This window comes from Limanda limanda, chromosome 16, assembly GCF_963576545.1.
Source record: "Limanda limanda chromosome 16, fLimLim1.1, whole genome shotgun sequence".
NCBI classification, from domain to species: domain Eukaryota; kingdom Metazoa; phylum Chordata; class Actinopteri; order Pleuronectiformes; family Pleuronectidae; genus Limanda; species Limanda limanda.
This window is the reverse complement of record NC_083651.1, coordinates 8,254,938-8,275,484: the sequence shown is the minus strand read 5'-3', so window position 1 is coordinate 8,275,484 and position 20,547 is coordinate 8,254,938. Positions and strand designations below refer to the sequence as shown.

Below are 20,547 nucleotides of genomic sequence, written 5' to 3'. Positions count from 1 at the left end.
GAGCCACAACAGAAAATAAAAAAATGTCAACGTGTTTAAATACATGTCTCATAAACTTTAGAGCAAATCAAACGAAGGATTGTGAAGGGGTTCTGCTATGGCTGCCTTTCAATACATCCACACAATCGTTAGGGGTTGGGGTGTGAACCATTAGGCCTCTATGGTGGCGGAGCTGCAATTCAGTGATTACGTAAGACGCTGCTGCACTTGAGGCAAAGGAATCTGAGGCGAAGCTTGTGGTTGGCAAACTGGAGCCTCCTCGACTGGAAAACACACACTTTTCCTCCTTGACTTGTTTTCCTCTAAACCTCATCTCCTCCTTTTTCCATCTGTTTCTCCGTATCCGCAGCTCGTCATCGCGCCTGTCCTCCGTCCTCCTGTTTTCAATCCCCCTCCTCTCGTTTCTGAGGTCCCCCCTTCTGCCTGTTCCTCTGTAAATTCCTCATTCTCCATCTGTTAATGTCTGCGTTTCTTTTTCCTCCACCTCCTCTGACCCTTCAGACTTACTCAATAGCTGTGCCACCTCTCTTCGCTTTCCATCTTCCTATTCTCACACTCTATCTTCCCTTCTGGGGTTTCTTCCTCTTCTATTGTTTTTCTTATTTTGATACATAGTCTGTCCCAACCCCTGCTGTCACCCCTTGTCAGCTAAGAACTCCTTTCCCACCATTCTTCATGTCTCTTTTCCTTCTCACTGTTGTTTCATCATGAGGACTAACAGCAACTGACTATGTTTGAGAGTATCATTGACACAAAGAGAAACTGTCCTTGGAAGTGAAACTCATTTTAAGGAAATATGTCGTGCATTGATATGTCTGTATCCTCCTTCGTCTTCCTGTGGCTTCACAGGCTTAAATTTACAGATACGTCCTTGACACTCGCCAAACAACAACATGTGCTTGGAAACCTCCACTTGTTTAAAACCTGTTGATTGTTTGGGGTTAAATCCCAGCAAGACTAATTGTTATCTTCTAATAAGAACAAACAACTTTTAGTTTGGAAGCAGTTCTACTAATAACTAACTAAGAAAACAAATGCATGTTGTTTTCACTGGGCCAGTTTTATGTTAAAAGAATAACAGAGAGACCGCCCTGCAGTTTGACCGTGCATACATTTTATGTGAGGTCACAGTGATTTTTGATCTCTGAAATCTAACCCATTAATCTTTGAGGTGACAACTTGGCGAATTTGAACCAATTTTCCAACAGGCAGGAATAAGATATCTTTTTCAAAGGGTCAAAAATATTAAGTAAGGCCACCGTGACCTTGACCTTTAAAATTTGGAAACCCAAATCTAACAGGTTCACGCTTTCATCCGAATGAACATTTGTACCACATATGAAGAAATTCCCTCAAGGCGTTCCTGAGATATCGTGTTCACAAGGCAAAACTTCTGGGGTCACATCAACCTTGACCTTGACCTTTGGCCCCCGAATCTAATCAATTCATCCTTTAGTCCAACTGAATATGTGTCCTACATTTCAAGAAGTTCTCTCAAGGCATTCTCAAGATATTATGTTCACAAGAATAACACAAGATGCAATGTTTCCTCAACAAAATTCCGCAGACGTTCCTGCCTTTAAGTCACCCACATATAAAACTGCACTTGATTGTGAAATATTCATGTTTTGTTTTGAGGAGTATCTCCATGAAAAGGTAGTGGGACCTTCAATCCAGTCTCACCTAGAAGTTGAGCCTGTCCTGGGGTGACTTTGCTTGGTTTGAGGATGAACTGGCACTGGGTGTCGGGAGGGAGACACTGGTCTAGCAGCATCACCTCTGGACAGTCTGTGGGACTTGTTGGATCCCTCCCTCTTCCGCGTCCTCCGCCATTGCTCCCACCGTCCCGGATGTGGCTCATCTTGATGCTGAAGGGAAACTCATGGCCTGCGTGAGAGGTCAGGGTGCAGAGGTCAGAGGGTTTGGTATGTGCAGTCTGCGCATATTGCACGGAGCCGAGGGAATAATTAGCGTTGATGAATCAGCGATCCAAAATTAGGATTTTAGAATTTCGGTGTGAACTACAGAGCAGAGAATTATGGAGAGAAAATGTCACAGAAGAATCACAGTGACAAATAACTCACTGAAACAAGTTTTTTGTGCTTGTTTAGCAGTTTATTTATACAACTCGATTTCCACAATGTCACGAGACAGATGAGAAAGGATGTTTTTGGTTTAACTTTGAGGAAGTTAGAGTGAATTATTTAATAACAAGCATGTTGTATGGAGAAAAGGGAAAAGACTGAAGGGAAAAGACTGTGGTTCTATAATGAGACAATATGTTTTAAATAGTAATCTATGTCAGAGACAGGTGGTCTTACCGATTAGAGGGTACGGAGGTTCGTCTTTACTGGAGCTCACCCACAACCGGTGATCTTTAACGCAACCCTAGAAAAAGACAAAGGGAATTGTATTAAAATAATCTATTGTACATGTAAATTAAAAAGTTATGCTTCATCATTTCACTGCATCAGTGAACATTAGATGTTAATTTCAGTTTTTTAAATCCTCTTCATTTAGATATGGTCACATAAAAATTGCTGATATAAAATCTAAAATCCTACAAATTTTGTGAAAACATCTAAAAATCACATTTCCTTTTATAGATGCCTAACACACGCACAATGCTTATCCATCCGAGAGTTTATTGAGCCTTCCACAGTCACTGGATGATAACAAGTATATATGGTCTTTACTCACAGATATGCCAAACTGCTGCAGAGCCATCCGGATGACATCAGTGGTGCTGTCGTTGTTGCTGACAGCGAGCGTCTTGGCCTGATGGAAACATTACGGAAACATATAAACAAATAAAAATCAAGTGCTTTGTGTGCTAATAAGTTACAAAACAAAATATATTAATGTCTCTTACGCATTAAAAAGGAAAGAAGAGAAACTTACATAAGCACAATTTCCAATATCCTTTGCGAATATCTTGAGTGGAATGGTCTTAGGGTCGTCCTTCTCTTTTCCCTCAATTATCCGACTAAAAAAATGAAACAAAATAAGAGGGTTGGTTTTGAAATAAGCATTTGAATATGCAACCATGTAAAATATCAACTTCTTCATCTTAGCTGTAGATCTCTATTAAATGTTTCATATCTCAGAAATATATCTCATAACATTCTTTTTTCTATCTGTTCGCACTGTGATTAAACTAAATTTATTTGCGCTTATTAAATCACTTCTGCTCCATCTGATCTTTTGTGGCCTGCAAATTAAGGAAATCTCCTTTGCAAAATAAAGATTAAATCACCAAAACAATCCAGCTAAACGCTTCAAACAGAAAGTAGCGGGTGGTTTAACCAAGCATTTACCTTTTGATGAGCGCCAACCACTTGTCCTTTTGCTCCTCAGAGCTGAAGAGGACGACAGAAAGAGATGAAGCATAATCAGAGTAAATTGTGTATCTTTTTTCCCTCTTATGTAACTCTGGATGGGTAAAAATCACAGACCTGGCCCTAAGCTATGCATTGCTATTAGTGGATTCCAGGCGTAAGACATTGTAATAAGATTGAATAAAGAAGAATGAATGTGTGTTATCCATCGTTACAGGAACATATTGAAGTATTTGCATGTGAGCGACACCTGTGTCCCTGTTGTGAATCTGTGGTTGTCTACTCTACTGCAGGTGGTTTGAGAGCTTTATGACTGAGAACTCCCTTTTGGGATTGCATGTTCGGTTATAAATTTCCTTTTATAATATACGTCTGCACCTCAGGACATAGTGTATGTATAATATGTTTAGTGTGCTTGGTATGAATGACATGCAATGGATGCCTGAATTAAACTATGTTAGAGGAAGATAAATTGCATTGAATGTCGAATTATTAAATTTTACGATAGTCTAGGGAAATTGAAACTTAAATTTTCCTGGGAAGCGCACATTTGTTTTTGTGTGTGTGTAAGTGTGTGAGTGGGTCTATACCTGAAGGTGGCCGCACAGTTGTAGGTGGGCCAACCCATGACAAAGCTCCTCTCTGTGTTCGTGCTTCCTTCACACACCACCTCAATGCAGTTGGCCATCCACATCTCACACACCCGGACTTGGGCTTTCACTTTAAAATGAGTTGGAGACCTGCAAAAAAACAGTGTGTAACAGGTAAATCCTCACATTAGAGAAGCTGAAATCAGCAACCATAAGATTTTCGGTTAAAAAACCTTCTATTTGTGCTATTTTGTAAAAAGCTCATACATAAAATGAAAAGTCCCTTATCAAGGAGTTCCACAAGGAACGTACTTAGATCCTCTTAACTTCCAATCTGACTAAGTTTTCTTCAAATAACAGCTTCCATAAACCACTAACATATGGCCAACCTTTAAAAACACTCAATATAGAAGCAGAATATTAAAAGTCAGAGGTTAAACACAGCCACGCTCACGACTTGTGTGATTATAGAGGGAAAAACTCCAAACTCACATGTGGAATGCACACAGAGATATATAGGCACAAAAACACACACACAAAAATGAATGTCTTCTCCATCTCTCTTTGTCAAACACACACATGCCAACACACATTCCTCCAACTCACCCTGTGTTCAGCCACAATGTAATAAAACCAATTATAGCTTATGCTCTGTGCTGGAAGGGTCAACTCCGCCCACTGGCACATGACTACCAGGACAGACCACAGAGGTCCCGCTGTGTCTGCACTCGGGGTGTGTGTGTACAGTAAGCACATAAGTGCACAGAGCAGAAGTCTGTTTCCGTCGCTACATGCCCATGTGTTTACATGTGTGCATTCGTGCATGTATGTGTGTGTTTGCTGACTTCAAAAACCCTGCTTTTCAAGTGACTATTTTTGAAAGTGTGTGTGTGCAGTTTGTGGGTGGGGAGCCCCATACTGTAGGCCCAAGTCAGGCCAGTGTAGCTTTGATCCAAGCCAGGCTTCATATGGATTTAATTGGCTGGGAAATAATTATATAGTGGAGAAAAATGGGGCAGGCAGTAATGAAAGGAAGAGGGGAGTGAGGGAGGAAGAATGGAGGGAAAGATGTAGTCGCTCAAGACGCGTCTCCATCTTCCACATATTATTGTTTGCGAAACTAGGCGCAGCAGATGAAATGTTGCGTTTTGGTTTCAGAAATTTGTCCTTCGTTTTATTCCTGTTTACGACTCTCCGTCTCCATTTTCCATCTCTCTCACACAGCCACAAAAACATACACCCGTTTCCTCTCTCTGTCATTTCCCAAGACATGCAAAGGAGCACTTACTTGGCCTTGGCGACGAGTAGCGTGTCCGTGAAGAGAAAGAGATGCCTCTCCTGAGTCTGCAGGCCCGTCTTTAGCTGTGTTTGGGCGTGTCCCAGGAATAGGCGGCCTGGACACTCAGCCAGGAACGCCTGGACGAGGGGACACGACTCCGGGCTCACTGGCGTCAGGCAGCTTTCCCTGGGGCGAAAACAATCCAGAGTCAAACACACACAACACAAAGAATCAAATACTCTATTGATCCCCAAAGGAGGCATTTGTGGTTTGGAAGTGTTCGGAGGCAAGCCTCTGATCAACAGGTTTCAGACCGCAGCATTGGGCTCAAATTCTCTTCACTCCCCTCAACAGCCATTTAGCAAAGCACTGGGCCCCTGAATGCATCAAAGCAGCTGACAGAAGAATGAAAGTGCAGGAATTGATTGTGAGAATATGAAATAACTCAGGAAGCTTGATTCATTCCAGTGTTTTTACAGTTGCTGCATTTGAACTAAGGGGATTTTCCAAACTCCTCCAGCATATGGGAATAATGGCACATCAGCAAGGAGGTAGGTAACAAAACATAACATGAATGTGGTGGTGAACCTAAGATGAAGAAAGAACAGCTTGTGCAGTTGGGAAACAAAGCGCAAAACTGTAACACGCACCTCATTATTTACTGCATTTCTTTCACTGTTTCGCCACAGTCGCAACCATACACATAAATGAAGTGCTTTCAATAAAATAAATGTTGGACCCATGGTGCAATTCTTTGGCTACATATAATCTTGCATAAGCTGGTTGGACAAATATGTTAGACATTATTTGCATGTGCACAAAGATGGCTCTATTAGTATAAACAGATGGAAAAGGAGGAGATGGAACAGAGGCTCCTTCCAGCATCGACAGGACTTCTACTATTATGTGTGAGGAAATAAGTGATGGTCTGCCATTCTATTTAGCAACTTGTCATCAAGATCCACAAATGATTCTCTGAGAAAACAGTGAAAAGCACTAAAACTAATTCCTGGATCCCCCCCTGCTGATCTAGGTCTGCACCCAAATTCAATGGGTTCTTCCCTGACCGAGGGTCCGTCTACCAGGTTTCGTGAGAATCTGTTCCGATTGCTTTTGTGTAATCTTGCTTACAAACAAACAAACCAACGAACAAAGGGACTGGGGTGAAAACATAACCTCCTTGGCAGAGGTCATGAATCGTTCATCCAAAAAATGTGTGTGTTACATCATCTATTCTGGCTCTTTGGTTCTAATTTTGAAGCTTCTATCTTGCGATCTCTGCTGTCAATATGTGCCACTGATGGACAGATGTAAACTGTGGGGAGTTTTTGGAGGAAGAGGAAATAGTTTGAGAGCTCCATCCTTTCCTGTTTACGCTTCTCTAGCAGATAAAAGACGTAGATCTGTACTTACACACACTTTCTATCTCTGTCCCTGCCTCTCTGCATATACAAACATTCACACACTCTCACGCATGTACACACCCACTCTTTAACATATTTCTCTTACAAATGCACATCCTAGGACTTACCCCCCCACACACAGCTCTGTTTGTAACCCCTTCCACATAGAAGAAGTAGTCCAACTCTTGCTGGGAGGAAAGTTCAAATTCGCTCATACACCAAAATCCTTCCAGCGGCATTGCGTAAGTGATTGGTCATATAATTATTAACAAAGAACAGACGACCACGCTGGAGTGCATCCCTTCTTCGTCCGTCTTTGTATGCCATCCAAAAATAAATCCAAGGGCTGCTGAGTGAATTCAATTAAAAGCGATGAATGAAGCCAATTTAGCGTTGAGGCCCCGTGGGAGAGAAAGAGTGGGGAAATGAAGATGAAGGATGGGTTGAGAGGAATACATCCGTTTTGTCTTTCTTTTATTTCTCGGGTCAACAATACTTTACTTTATCAAGACATGACATGACAACATGTTGCTTTAACAATGACAAAATTGCCTGTTGCAAAACAATCAGCTATTGTTCCTGGAAAAGAGAAAAAACTCTCCATGTGGTTTTACTGTGAAATGAGTTTTTACCATGAAGACATGTACACAACCACCAGCCCACTACTCTAAATCAAGCATTTCTTTATAACTGTATCAAAGACATGGAAGCTGCAACATGTAAATCCTAATTTTCAGTGTTGACTCTTGCAGCTTGAAGTAATTTAGGGACATGACTCTATTCTCTTCCCCCCCTCTGCTCTTTCTCCAAATTTTGTCTCCAAAGAACTAATAAAGTTCAAAATGAGTTTTCTCCAGAGTCTTTGATATGTGACTAATTCCGCATCAAAGCTCAGCTCCTATTGAATTTCTCAACATGGCAGTGGCTGCTCTCTTGATGTCAAGCCACAGGACACCGCAGGACAGCAGGGGTGAGAGACCACATGCAAATGGGATGACGGGAGGATTTTTTGGGGGAGTTCCTTGGTGAAGTTGCAGCACGATTACAATCATTACAGAGCAAAAGTCTGAAAAAGACATCCTTGTCTGTTCTTATTGTCGAAGCAGGTCCGGGAAATGCTCCAGTCGGAAGAGGCCACACACACTCACACACACACACAACCTTCTACACGCGGACAAACCTTGCTGTAAAGACCCTTTCACGTCTCGCTGCCCAAAAATCGTCTGTATTCGCCGCACACCCCTCACTCCTGAATGTGAGATTGACAGCTGAGCCGGCCGCCCTTTGAGTCTGATGGATGAGCGGCTAATGGCTCCATTGTGCAACATGTGATGTTGATAAATCGAGTGGTCGTCCCGCCCGCGCATACATGGCCACCTTTGTCGAGGCACGGCTCTGTGCCGAGAACTGTTGACTTTTTTGAAACACAATGAGGGCCCGGTGTAGAAAAGACGAACACAGCACTGCATACTAATGCCCCCGCAAGAATATTTAAGTGCCACCAGGAAAGATTTGGATATAAGGGATGATGTTATCAGCGTAAATCTCAAAGTAGGACGAGTCAAAATCACGAATGAAATAACCCATTTGATTCACTTAGTTGTTAAATCTAGGAGGCTGGGGTGGGACAGATGAGTAGAGTTTCAGTCATGGACACAAGCATGATCCAACAGGTGTAAGTACGATACACCCCGAGGACAACAACTGGATAAACAGCTGTAACTTTCTTCTCTCTCACTTTTTCCCTGTGTATGTTTTCTTCTTCTCCAACATGTCTGTCATCCCACTTTTCTCTCAGCTCATGTCATGTTGTGTCGTTCTCACTTTCTTCTTCTGCATCAAGCACATTTTCCTCATCCTAAATTTAAGTTTTGTCAATGTTTTTAGGGATCAATACCTTAATAAAATAGCCCATTGACATAATTTAATTAACATGTTACACCATTCAGTCGCTGAGCAATGTCAACTCCGCTTACAACCCTCACCAACCCCCACCGAGTCCACAGTCTCCCTCAGGGCAGCCATGACACACACTTATATAACTCTGCACATCTGGTCAGCTTTATTATTTACCCCACAAATGTCCCTGTGAGTGTTTGTGTGTGTGTGTTAATGTGAGTTTCTATATCTTCTGTATCATCAGCTTTTTTGCTAAATCTGAGGCAACACAACAGGTTTGAAGGAAGGAAGGAATTTGTGGAAGAGAATGTCAGATGGTATGTGTGTGTGTGTGTGTGACAGTCTGTTGGAGTGGCATTTATTAAACTTATGTGTGTGTGTGTTTCGACATGAGGATTGCATCACCGGTAGGTTGACCTCTTTATCCCAGACACAGGCTGTACAGACAAGCAGCAACAGCTCAGTTTGTATGTTATGAGAGACATAGAGGGAGAGAGAGAGAGAGAGAGAGAGAGAGAAAGAGAGAGAGAGACTGTCTGTTAACATGCAGATTAAAGAGGACGTCACTTTGCACAAACACACAAACAACACCAGCCTGTGAAAACAAAGATATGATAAAAGGAACATACCAAGATCCCTTTCGCTTAAAATATTACTAAGTTTTCTTCAAATAATTGGGTCCATAAATTTCTGACATATAAACAAAAGTCTGGTGATGACTTCCTACAGGTTCGACATATATCAAATGATCCAGTGTTAATATTTAAAATGCTGATTTATTGGATAGAAAAACCACAGGCAGCTAATGAAGCAAAAAAATTCCCACCTCCAAAAACATTATTTTTTGATTCAATGAGAAGCTCATCTTCTTGTTGTTTCATTAACAGGTGATCTCTACACTAAATCAAATAAAAACAGGCCTCCATAAAATCGATTTACTTTCTGTCTGTTTCACCCTTTGTGTCTTTCGGGTTTCCCCTTGACTCAAATTGGCCTGAACCAACATAGGCTGGACCAAATCGTTTCCGTATGCAAAGTGTAATGTCATCCCTGGCTGACACACAATGCCCTCACATACACATACAGACAGCGGATGAGGTCAGAATAATGAAACTCTCCCCTTTTTTTCAGTCGGTAAAGGACAAGTGGCCAGGGGCTATCGGCCATGTTATCCTGAGCAGATCTCACTATTAAAAGCAGGAAATGGCTTTTGTATGAAATGTGAGTGAGTGTGTGTTCATGTATTTGTTGTCTTGTTCAAAGATCACCATAATTTGCTTATACTCCAGTATAATACCCTGCACTGTGAGATGAGGTTATATACTTCTGGGTGAAGTGCGTCAGTATGTGTGTGTGTGTGTGTGTGTGTGTGTGTGTGTGTGATGTAAGTGTCTGAGCTGAAGGCCAAGGAGCCTTTCAGCTGATGTTTCTAATTAGTTTCACATTAAAACAAATTTAATTTCCACACTGTTGTTATAAGAACAAGAGCAAGAACTCGAGTTTATGAAAAGATCTTTTGTCCTTAAGTAATTCTGTGCTTCCAGAGTAGATTCTTAAACAGGTGTGAATGTAGCACAAAGAGCTGATGCTGTTTATCAAGGTTGGAAGAGAAGAAACGATAAAAGTGTGCAAAGAAGAGATATAGTGAAAACCTTGTATTTCGCTGAGATGGTAAACCAACTGCTTTCATATTCACAACTCAAAGTGCTTTTGAATACAGTTGATGTTCAAGCGTGCACACAGACATCCAGACACCACCTGGACAAACAGGGAATCAAACCACTGACCCTATGATTAATGGAAAACCCGCTCAACCTTCTGAGCCACAGCCACACTAAATTAGCTAACATGACAACACAGGGCTACATGGTCAGTGGTATATATAACAATTGATAAAAATAACCCTGTAAATGTCAATATCTGTTATATGATGTTGTTTTCTTTACAATGAAATCAATCGAACTAAGCACATCAGAACTTTGATTTTTCATGTTTAATTACATTTTTATTAATCAGACCAGAAAATATAAAATGTTAAAGTTAAAACAAGGTTAAAAGTGGTGGGAATCGCAGGCTTGATACAATACATGATTAAAGCAATTCTGTAATAATCGATTTTTAATGTCGATAGAATCATATAATACATCTCACGACAGGTATGTGGAACTGACAAACACAAAATGAGTGTGAGTGAGATATTACTGAACTAAAGTAACTTATGAGGAACTGTGCTCATGTGGTAGATGTGAAAGAACCCCTGTGGATTTGTGGATGGCTGGGGTCGCCTCAAAGACACAAAACAGATTCTGATATAAGAGGAAAATCCTCCTTTAATTTGTGATCGTACAAAGTTCTCAGAAAGACAAATACCCGCTCAGTTACACTTAGGTTGACAAACACAGGGTATAGGTTATTTCCTTCTTTTGTAATGGCCACCTGAGCCAAGGAGTTTTATTTGGATAAGGAGAACAGTGGTGTTGCTGTGCTGCGTGACCCACTGCCAAGTATTTCTGGCACAACTGGTGTACCAATAAAAACTGTATTAATAGCAAGTTTTATACCACAGCTACCAAAGCATGAAAAGCTGTCAAAACAAATTCATAACAAATAAAAGAAACCAAGAAACCAGTAACTTAATCAATCATCATGAAAATATGGAAATAACTGATATCCCCTGCGCATAATCACAGTGGTGATCTTTCACCTTTACCTACTGTGAGTCACCTGACGACCACCACACACACACACACACACACACACACACACACACACTCATCCGGACATTAATGAACACCTCACACGACATGAGAGGTGTTGACCCCAGATGACCCCAAGCGGCCCGTACACCTCCTGATGAGATGTCAAAGGTCAAAGGTGACAGCTGAGAGTGTCAAGCCCTGGCTCCATACCTCCTGACTTGTAAAACCAGCACACACACACACACACACACACACGCACACACACACTGGGCAGACTTGGACAGACTAAGAGACTCTGTCAGTCAGTCTCTTTTTGTCTTTCACTCAGTAGCTTGTCTGTCTCTCCCTCCCTCTGTGCTTGCAAGCAGAATATGAGTTGCCCTAACTTTCTTCTGCACCTCCCCCCCCCACAAATACTCACACACATACACACAGACACACACATATACACACACACACACACGCACACACACAAGCACACACTGCCCCAAGAGCGCTGACCCATTTAAAAGTGTGAAGAGTTTCCCTCAGCACTGGTCTAATGGTCCCGTTTCACAGTTCAGCGGCCAACCTGACCTCCCTGTGCCGTCACTAAAAACTGCCACCAGCATGCACACACATCATAAACACACCAGACAGACACTTGCTCACTTGAGAAAATATGATGGCAGATAAACTTTGATTTCAAAGTCTAAATGGGTTTAGAGTAGAAATTTGAAGTTTGAAACACTACCACATTCCTCCTGGTTTTATTCCATATGTTTCCATTGACGTCAAACCATTTATTTCTCTGTAACAAGAAGGTTTTTATTGAAATTGGTAAAGTCCATGAAATTCCCCCAAAAAAGTGCAGAGGCAAAGAGTTAAGTTAAACAGAGTGAAGTTCCTGGTAAATACATGCTTCCCCTGAGAGGTTTTTAATGGCTGATTTCCGACCCTGTTAAAAGGAAGAGGAAAGGATTTGTCTGATAGTGGGCAAGGGTGATGAAAATCCTGATAGCTCTGAGAGAGGTAAGCATTTAGACCCTGCTCTAAGCCATGAATGAGTCTGGAAGGTCAGCGTTCAAAGCAGAGTGGTAAATAATCTGAATCTTCAAATCATGTGATCATGAAAGTTCAAAAACTTCTTCCCACTTTCTTCATTCAGGTTTTCTACTCAGTCCGGTGATTTTAGCCTGTGCAATATCTATGTATAACTTGCTTAAATCCCTGCGTTAGTAATTCTGAGACAAAATGTCTCTCCTTTAAACCCTTAAACCATAAATCCAGAATGTTTCAGGGAAATCTCCTGTTCTGTACTGGTCTGAAAACCGCTAATAACACCGTTAACCTTAATCAGAGGAATCGTCATTTATACAGAACGAGTACGAATAAACTCTTTTTGCAAATTTCAGTTTTCTCCTGAGAGATATCATCGCTCCATTGACAAACTACAGGCCAACAATGATGTCAGGGCTCCAATGTGTGTTTGTGTGTGTGTGTGTGTGTGTGTGTGTGTGTGTGTGTGTGTGTGTGTGTGTGTGTGTGTGTGTGTGTGTGTGAGCTCATACCTGGACGTGCTTCTCGATCTGGTAAGTGCTTTGCTGATTACCAGCGAAGGCGCCGACTGTCGTCTTTGGGCCAAGGTCTTCATCTTCTATGCAGTCAGAGAGAGAGGGGGGAGGTTCAATGCAAGCACCGACTGAACGTGATGGTTAGTGCCATTTGTGCATCCCATGATAAATGACATTCTGTATGGTGGTTATTGAGAAGGAGGCCAAATGGAAATGCAGAGCACACAGCCAGCACGGCTTAAAGCTTGCAGGAAATAAAGGCAGACAGGGAAATAGAAAAAAACTCCATTGTGTGTGTCTGTGAGTGTCTGTTTGTCTAAGGATTTTGTAAAGAAAAAGAGAAGTGACAGCAGCAAAGAGGAAATAGAGGAAGTGAGTAAAGGATGGACTAGAAAAGTGGGTGACGGACGGGGGGGGGTGACGGACGGGGGGGGGTGACGGACGGGGGGAGAGTGAAGCAAAGGAACACGTCGTCTCACGGTGTTGCACAATGTTTACGATCCCTCTCATATTCACTGTAACATGATGAATTACGTGCAGCCTCAAGTATGACAGTCATCCCCGTGGCAACCACAGCCATTCCACTTAAGGCTGATCTATTTACAACATTCCAGAAGCATCTGAGACATAAACACCCCAAAAAGTATATGGTATGGAAACAGTTAGAAATTCCAAAGTACGGATATGAAATAGGTCTCATTGTGTGGAGACGTATTGGAGTAACATTCCCCTTCTATAGAAATGTTATAAAGTCCAAAGTCACCACACCAAAGGAGGAGGAAGAGGTCATGTTTGAGGTTGGTTTTAGGACTTCATTACTTTCATGTCTCAGCTGAATCTGCAGAGTCAGATTTACCACAAGCTTTTTGCCATCAACCATATTTATGCAGTGCATCTATGAGATGGGGCAATCTGGGCTTCAGTATACTGCCCAAACACTTCAACATGCACAAAGAGAAAGAATCAAATCCCCGACCTTCTTCAGAGGATGACCGCTCTAACTTTTGAGCCACAGTCACCCCATTCTTCCCATTCTACCAATTCTACGACTTGTGGGGTACTCTGACCTTAGTTGCATAATGTGGACATGTTTACATCTTAATCGCATTATATTGTCACGCTCTGCAACTGCTAGACATCATCATCATCAGACTATGCCCTGTAACATGTAAACAGGAATATGAATGGAATAATCTACAAGCAACTACTCTTATCGGATATATCATATTCTGATTAAGGTCAAAAGTCAGTAAATCAGAGATAGCTGAAGTCCTGAATTATCAGAGTATGATGACTGCACACAAATCAAGGATAATCCTGAACTGTGAGCACTAACTTAAAGAAAACAACAATGTTTTCAGTTCAGTTAACAACAAAGAGATACCATCTATACATGTAGCTGTCATACATGTCAAGAAGCCTCAACATTTGGACAGAAACGTGTGAAGAAAAACAACTTCCTAGCCCAGGGAGGCATGTGGAAACTTTACACTTTACGTGACGATGAAGCGCGGCTCCAGTTACTCTGGAGGTGGCCCGCTGACAGCCCTTTATTCACAACTTCCCAAAGCTGAGCCGAGCGCAGAAACTTTCCAAACCACGGCCGAGTGCAGCGGGCCGGGGAAGTGGTGAAATACTTGGGAAAACATTAAGTCTCCTCATATAAAAACACGGCCGTGCATATCCTGGAGGGGAAGAAATCAGACAATAACACAGGAACGGTCCTTGGAGCTACTGACTGTAGCTGCTGTAAAGGAGCTATAAACCGTCACTCTTTGGTTTGGTTAAGCGATAATGGTAAAGGTATTACATCATTAAAACCCAATTAACAGGGACATAAAGTCTACATATCTATATATAATCCAACATATAAACTTATTTCTGCAGACAATAGCAAGACAATGAGCTTATTTCAAAGAACAAAGGGCAGCTTTGATATTTAACAATATTCAAATAAATGTTTAAAAAACACTCAAAATTTGGATAATGGCTGACTTGGTCTTTTCTTGAATCATTTTAGCAGATATGAGTTCTACACATCCTTCTGAGATGCTGCAGAAAAAATACTCTTAAACCTTTATTTTAACATGCACTGGAGGGGGGCGCTGTTTACTACAAGTTCACACATCAGCCCTTCAATCAGAGCCAGTGACCAAAAACTGGTGGAGGAACTACAGTCACTGCAGCTTAGTTAAACCACAGAGTCAGAGGTGATGAATCATATGTTAAAACGAGGAGTTTAATTCTGTTGTTTAAAGAGGAACTTAACTTTGGAGAGGCCTGAAATGCTGATCATTCCTTTGACTATCTGATTGACAAATCCTCACTATCAGCTCCTTATCATGCATGATCTGCTGTTTGGTTTATCTTAATATACACATTTATTTGAGATAACAATGACTAAAAAAGAGACAATCCAGTGTATATGAGTGTTTCTCTTTGTTAAAAGGGTGTTTAAAAGTCAGAACAATTTAATATCACCATAAATATCACAATGTAGATGGATTTTACGCATTTAAAAATCAAATCCGAGTTTCACAAATGACAAATCAAAATCACCAAATAAATGAAAAGTGCTTAATCGTGGTTTAAATGTTCATTTGCAACTAATCTGATAAGTCTTTTAATTAAAACAGCCATGATCACCAACGACTTAATCATTATCCAGTCCAAAAAACTGACCTGGTGAGAAGGAGAAGCAACAACTGCAGATTTCCAAGACCAGTGAGAAAAAGGGAACTTCAGTAGTCCAGCATTAAAATATGGAAATAAGTAATTAACAACTCAGACATTTTACGCAGAAATCATCCATAGTCATAGTCAACTTTTAAAAAACATACACTCTATTGGGAGGGTTCTGTCAGGTTTGAATCTACTAATTTATCTCTATTGAAAGCGCCTGGAGTCTCTGCGCGTAAATACGCACAGGACGCACTGTGTCCACTGCTCCATCAGCAGAGAAGCGCTGTTACCTTTTTGTTTTCAATGGGCGCCTTGCTCTCTCCGGTCAGAGAGTCGGACCTGTTCTGGCCCATGGTCCCCTGCTGCGGTGACATGGTTTCCATCAAGGCTGTACACATCCACGGAGCCGAGCGCACCGACGGTATATTCCCATGATACGAGCGTAAATAAGTCCAACGTTTATCCGGCGAAGAGCAGAGAGCGAGTCCGAGGAGAGCTCATGATGCCCGGGGAGCGAGATGATGAACCTCCGATAGATAAACCTCCACAGCGTGTGTGTCTGTGTGTGTCTGTGTGTGTGAGCCTGGTGTGAGCGCAGTTTGTTCTGAGTCTGAGGTTGTAAAGTCAGAGGAAGTGAATCAGCCGAGCACTGCTCTACCTTGTCAAAATAAAACAGGCGAGAATGAAAAACCCATCCAAGTATGAACCATTGTAATTTGATATTCTTGGTCAACCACTGAACATTTGAACATTCGTACATTGCACTGACTGTTACTTTGTTTTTTTATACTGTATTATCCTGCCTATAGTGTATTCATATTTATATATATTTATATTTTTAGCCTGCTCATAGTGTATTCATCGTCCTTATATCTTTCAATTCCTGTTAATTCCTGTTAATACTGTTATATTCCATATATATTTCTACTGTAGAGATCCAATTTATTACATTTTCACTTTAATATGCACAATACTCTGCACTTTACTGCCTTTTTTTGCACTTCTGGTTAGACGCTAAACTGCATTTCGTTGCATATGTACTTGTACTGTGCAATGACAATAAAGTCGAATCTAATCTAATCTAATCTAATCTAATCTAATCTATATTTTTATATATATACATATGCCAATAAAGATAAATACAGGCTGAAAAGGGAACATGCTAGCTACCTCAACCGAGGGAGCTATGTTTTCACCACTTTCCATTTGTTTGTTGGTTGGTTGCTTTGTTTGTAAGTATGATTATGGAAAAAAAACACAGAACCGCTTTCTACAAACCTTTGAGAGAGGATGCAGTATAGGTCAGGGAAGTACACAATTTTGGAGCATTGGCTTATTTTTTGGCTTTATCTTATAAATAGTTAATTTGAGTTTAAATGAGCATCTGGTTGCATTAGAATCAGTTTTATAATACATTGCAGGAATAAGCTATTCGTCCTGCAAATGTGATTCAATGGGTTTGCAACAGACATTAAAGATAGACAGGTAATAAATATCCTTATGATTGAATAAATAACTAAGATACAAGGAACCTGACAGATCATGAATAGAGAGACATCCAGACAGATTCACTATGTGAATTATTTATTAATGTGGGTGTTCCAAAGATTTATATAAATAAAAAAAATTAAAAAGGAAATTATATATATTATTACTATAAAATCTAGTTGTTTAATGTAATGCACCATGTTTATAAATCTTTACAATTTTTGTGTTTTGGTAGTAATTGTTGTTACATCACTTTTGTTTCAAATTTTAAATGGCAATGTGAAAAAAAATGTTTTGATTTCAGCAAAAACAAGACTTAATGAAGGATTTTTGTTTAATTTCACGTTATTGTGTGAATGGGTATTCTTCATCAGTTTATTTGTGCTTTTATTTTGAAAGCAGAACTTCCTTTTTCCTTATTGCCTCACAGATATGAACGCTTGCTCTGGTTTAACTCTTGATCCTGACTGTGTTTACCTACAAGTGTGTGTGTTTTCATTTGAAGCACCCATCATGTGTTCTGCTTGTCTGGCAGTCAGCACCACAGAGAGGCCAACTGTTCTCGTACGACAGGAAAGCAGTTTCCACAGGGTCCAGGTGTAAGAATGTTCTGCCAGCGCCAAGAATAACATGAGTGATGAGGAGGAATGTCAGAGCAGACAGCCACAGCGGGACACGTTTGACACATTGGCCTTTTCACTGTAGCTACAGTACACCTCACTGTACGTTAGCTTCCCCCGAGCGGCTGGAGGTGTTATCTTTCAAAGGACTGAAGGTGATCAGAGCGCACACACCCCCGTTAAAGCTGAATGGATTTGTTTGGTTTTAAGTAATATAGATAAACCTGTATCAGTAACCATTAAAGGAGGCATTTTATTGGCCTTCTTTTATTCAGTTTCATCCTTTTGATTTGTGTTATTACTCGCAAATGTTGACTTGCTTTAATGTTTAGAAAACCCCTCACTCTACTCATATTGTTCATTGCTGCAGCTCCTCTTTTCAGTCGCTGTCTGAAACCCTCGGCTTTTAGCTCCTGTCTCTTTAAGGCCCCTCTTTATGAAGCCCAGGCTCCTCCTCTCCAATCCATTGTGATTGGTCAACCGCTTCAAATGCAGGTAGGACGTAGGCCTCTTTTACCTGGCTTTGTTAGGGGGCGTGTCCGACTAGCCAATAGGCATGAGTTATGCTAAATGTGAACCTGTAGGGACACGGACAAACATTTTGAGAAAGATATTTGCATTGTTTTTTGATTTTCTGTCACGCTGGCTGGGCTTTCTACTTGTTTTGTTACACTGCCGGGGTCTGTTATCCGGGAAAACATTGGGCTTGAGTAGGGTTTGGACACAAAAAACAGAATACCTGTCGTGTTCAGAGTGGATCTGTTTAGTTTTCTCTTTGGCTTGGACGGAAAACTGGAGCTTGAGTCACACTCTGATGTGTCTGACAGCTAAAAGCCAAAACATGAGGCATCTGCGAGGCTATTTATTTATGCCATCTGCAACAACAACAATCGTAAAAACAGTGTCAAGCTGACAGGATTGTTTTGTAAGGCAGATCATTGTAGACCACTGTCTTGTCTGCACAAATACAAAGGTATGCACCAATTGTTCTGTCTTATCTGTCCAATGAAAAGTGGCCTGCATGCAATGATTAGAACATTGATTGGGTTCCCCTTTGATCATGTCGCAAGACGCATGAAACAACAGCCGGAGGAACACCGCCGGCTTCTGTCTGTAGGTCTCTCGATGAGCAGGAAACCACATTCCTTCCCTCTGCAGTTAAATCATCCTTTCATCAAGGGCCCAGTTGGGTCAAGTCACATTTGGTTTTGAACTTAAAACAAATAGTGTTTTAAACCCTCTCTAGTTTTAGGGGTGAAATGACGGCTTTAGTTTCCTGCTGTTTTCAGGAGTCGTCTGGATTTAAAGGAAAAATATAAATTGAGGGTGTGTCAGAAATGTGGTTGGAAACGCCGCCGGTCGACCACGACTGTCACTGTGCTGCACTGTTTCGTTTCTGCTACCTCAGTGTTCCACTCTGTCACCGGGTTGCGACAATAAAAAATATAAAAGCGTGTTTGGGTTTATTATTGCTTGTAACTTCCAGTATCCATGGCAGAAAACAACACTTTTCTCTGTGATAACTTTAGAACCCACCTCGCCATCTGAAACTCCAGGATTCCCCTCACGCCTGAGCCGACTGACTGCAGGTCGGGGGAGAAATAGGAATCCTAATCTGCACTATACTGATATTCTCCTCTCTGAAGGAAAGACAGAGAATCAATATGTGTCCTTGCAAATATCATCTGACATTTTCTTTGAAGTGTGGCTGAGAGGGAATGTCTCCGTCACGCCCGGGGAGTCAGGCTATTGAAAACCTGAAGCCGAGGAGAGTATTGACTTGGACGGCAAACAGTCGATCCCAGAGAAAGAGAAAATGAGCTGGACAGAGTCCAGAGCTTTGATGGGAGGCTTTATTCTCGTCTGTGCAGGGTTCAGGTGTTGGGTTTGCAATTTGCACTGTAATGCACAAATGCAGCTTCACATACAAAACGTAGCTGAATATGCATTTAAGGAAAGCACTTCTACCTCTTCTGAAAACAAACACGCGTGATGAGCAGGTTTAGCGGGGGGGTGGATGGATGGAAGGATCCAGGGGATTGATGTGTGACAGATGACAGAAATGTTTCAGGCAGACAGGGAGTCGCTGTGAACCAAAAACAGCATTGGCTTCCCTGGAAGAGACACCTCCACCACCAGAGCCAACGCCACCACTGCTGCTTTAAGAAACCAGACTTCCACGTCAACTGCCAAAAATAAAGACCCACTGTTTCCCTTTTTTCCTGAACAGCATAACCCAGAGGTTTCTGGGCGACAAACGTTTGAGGTATGGCTGAACAAATTGTGGAAAACAAAATAATGTGTGGGTGGGAAATATGTTTTGGGCATTTCTGTAGTTTCTGGTCATTCCAAGTGTTTTTTTTTTAGAAAGCAATATTCAGATTGAAAACATTTGAAAAACTCTGATACTGCAGGTCTATCCGTTTATACATCCATCCTTTATCTCTTTGACTTTAGACAATCTATCTTTATCGCAAAAAAAAAAAACCATTGCACAAAAGCAATTTTAGTTTTTTTTAGAATAACGTTGCATTCAAAACGAGCGCTGCCAAAACAATTCTCTGAAAGTGTTCTCATGGTGTGTTTACTCCTCTGGGATTTACGATGCAGCCTTTAAAGCCTCTGAGGCAAAACACCAGGGTAAGTTACAGAGAACGAGAAGGCGGAAATTTCGGCATCACTCTCCCTTCACAGTCAGCGCGTCTCTGTCTCTTTCGGTTTGTCTAAACATTGCGGCTCGGGGAGGCCATGCACGATCGGGGCCGCGGAGACGTGTGGGGGGGAGACAGACGGCGGAGGCCTGGGAGAACCAGACTGAGACAAAGCCTGTGGTGAGAGGGAGTGACTCAGGTGGAGGAGAGGGAGGAAAGACATTTAAAGAAACATTGTGGAGAAGTGGAAAATGGAAATTGAACAGACCTGACTCCAGTGGTTTGACATGGACAAGTCAGGTTTTAAGCTCTAAAAACAGCTAGATTTCATCCCATCAAGGAAAA

At 41.5% G+C, this 20,547-nt stretch overlaps 1 protein-coding gene across 1 annotated transcript in view; it reads right to left on the bottom strand.

Moving 5' to 3' along the window:
• Nucleotides 1–15,848, bottom strand: part of arhgap20 (Rho GTPase activating protein 20) — a 31,894-nt gene extending 16,046 nt beyond the window's left edge. Inside the window, exons 1-9 of the mRNA XM_061088770.1 lie at nucleotides 15,734–15,848; nucleotides 12,759–12,844; nucleotides 5,217–5,393; nucleotides 3,929–4,078; nucleotides 3,318–3,359; nucleotides 2,902–2,986; nucleotides 2,701–2,778; nucleotides 2,322–2,388; nucleotides 1,684–1,887 (exon numbers count right to left, since the gene is read on the bottom strand). Of these exons, the coding sequence (XP_060944753.1) occupies nucleotides 1,684–1,887; nucleotides 2,322–2,388; nucleotides 2,701–2,778; nucleotides 2,902–2,986; nucleotides 3,318–3,359; nucleotides 3,929–4,078; nucleotides 5,217–5,393; nucleotides 12,759–12,844; nucleotides 15,734–15,841 (997 nt within the window). The 5' untranslated portion in view covers nucleotides 15,842–15,848. The remainder of the gene's footprint in view (nucleotides 1–1,683; nucleotides 1,888–2,321; nucleotides 2,389–2,700; nucleotides 2,779–2,901; nucleotides 2,987–3,317; nucleotides 3,360–3,928; nucleotides 4,079–5,216; nucleotides 5,394–12,758; nucleotides 12,845–15,733) is intronic.
• Nucleotides 15,849–20,547: the final 4,699 nt, after the last annotated feature.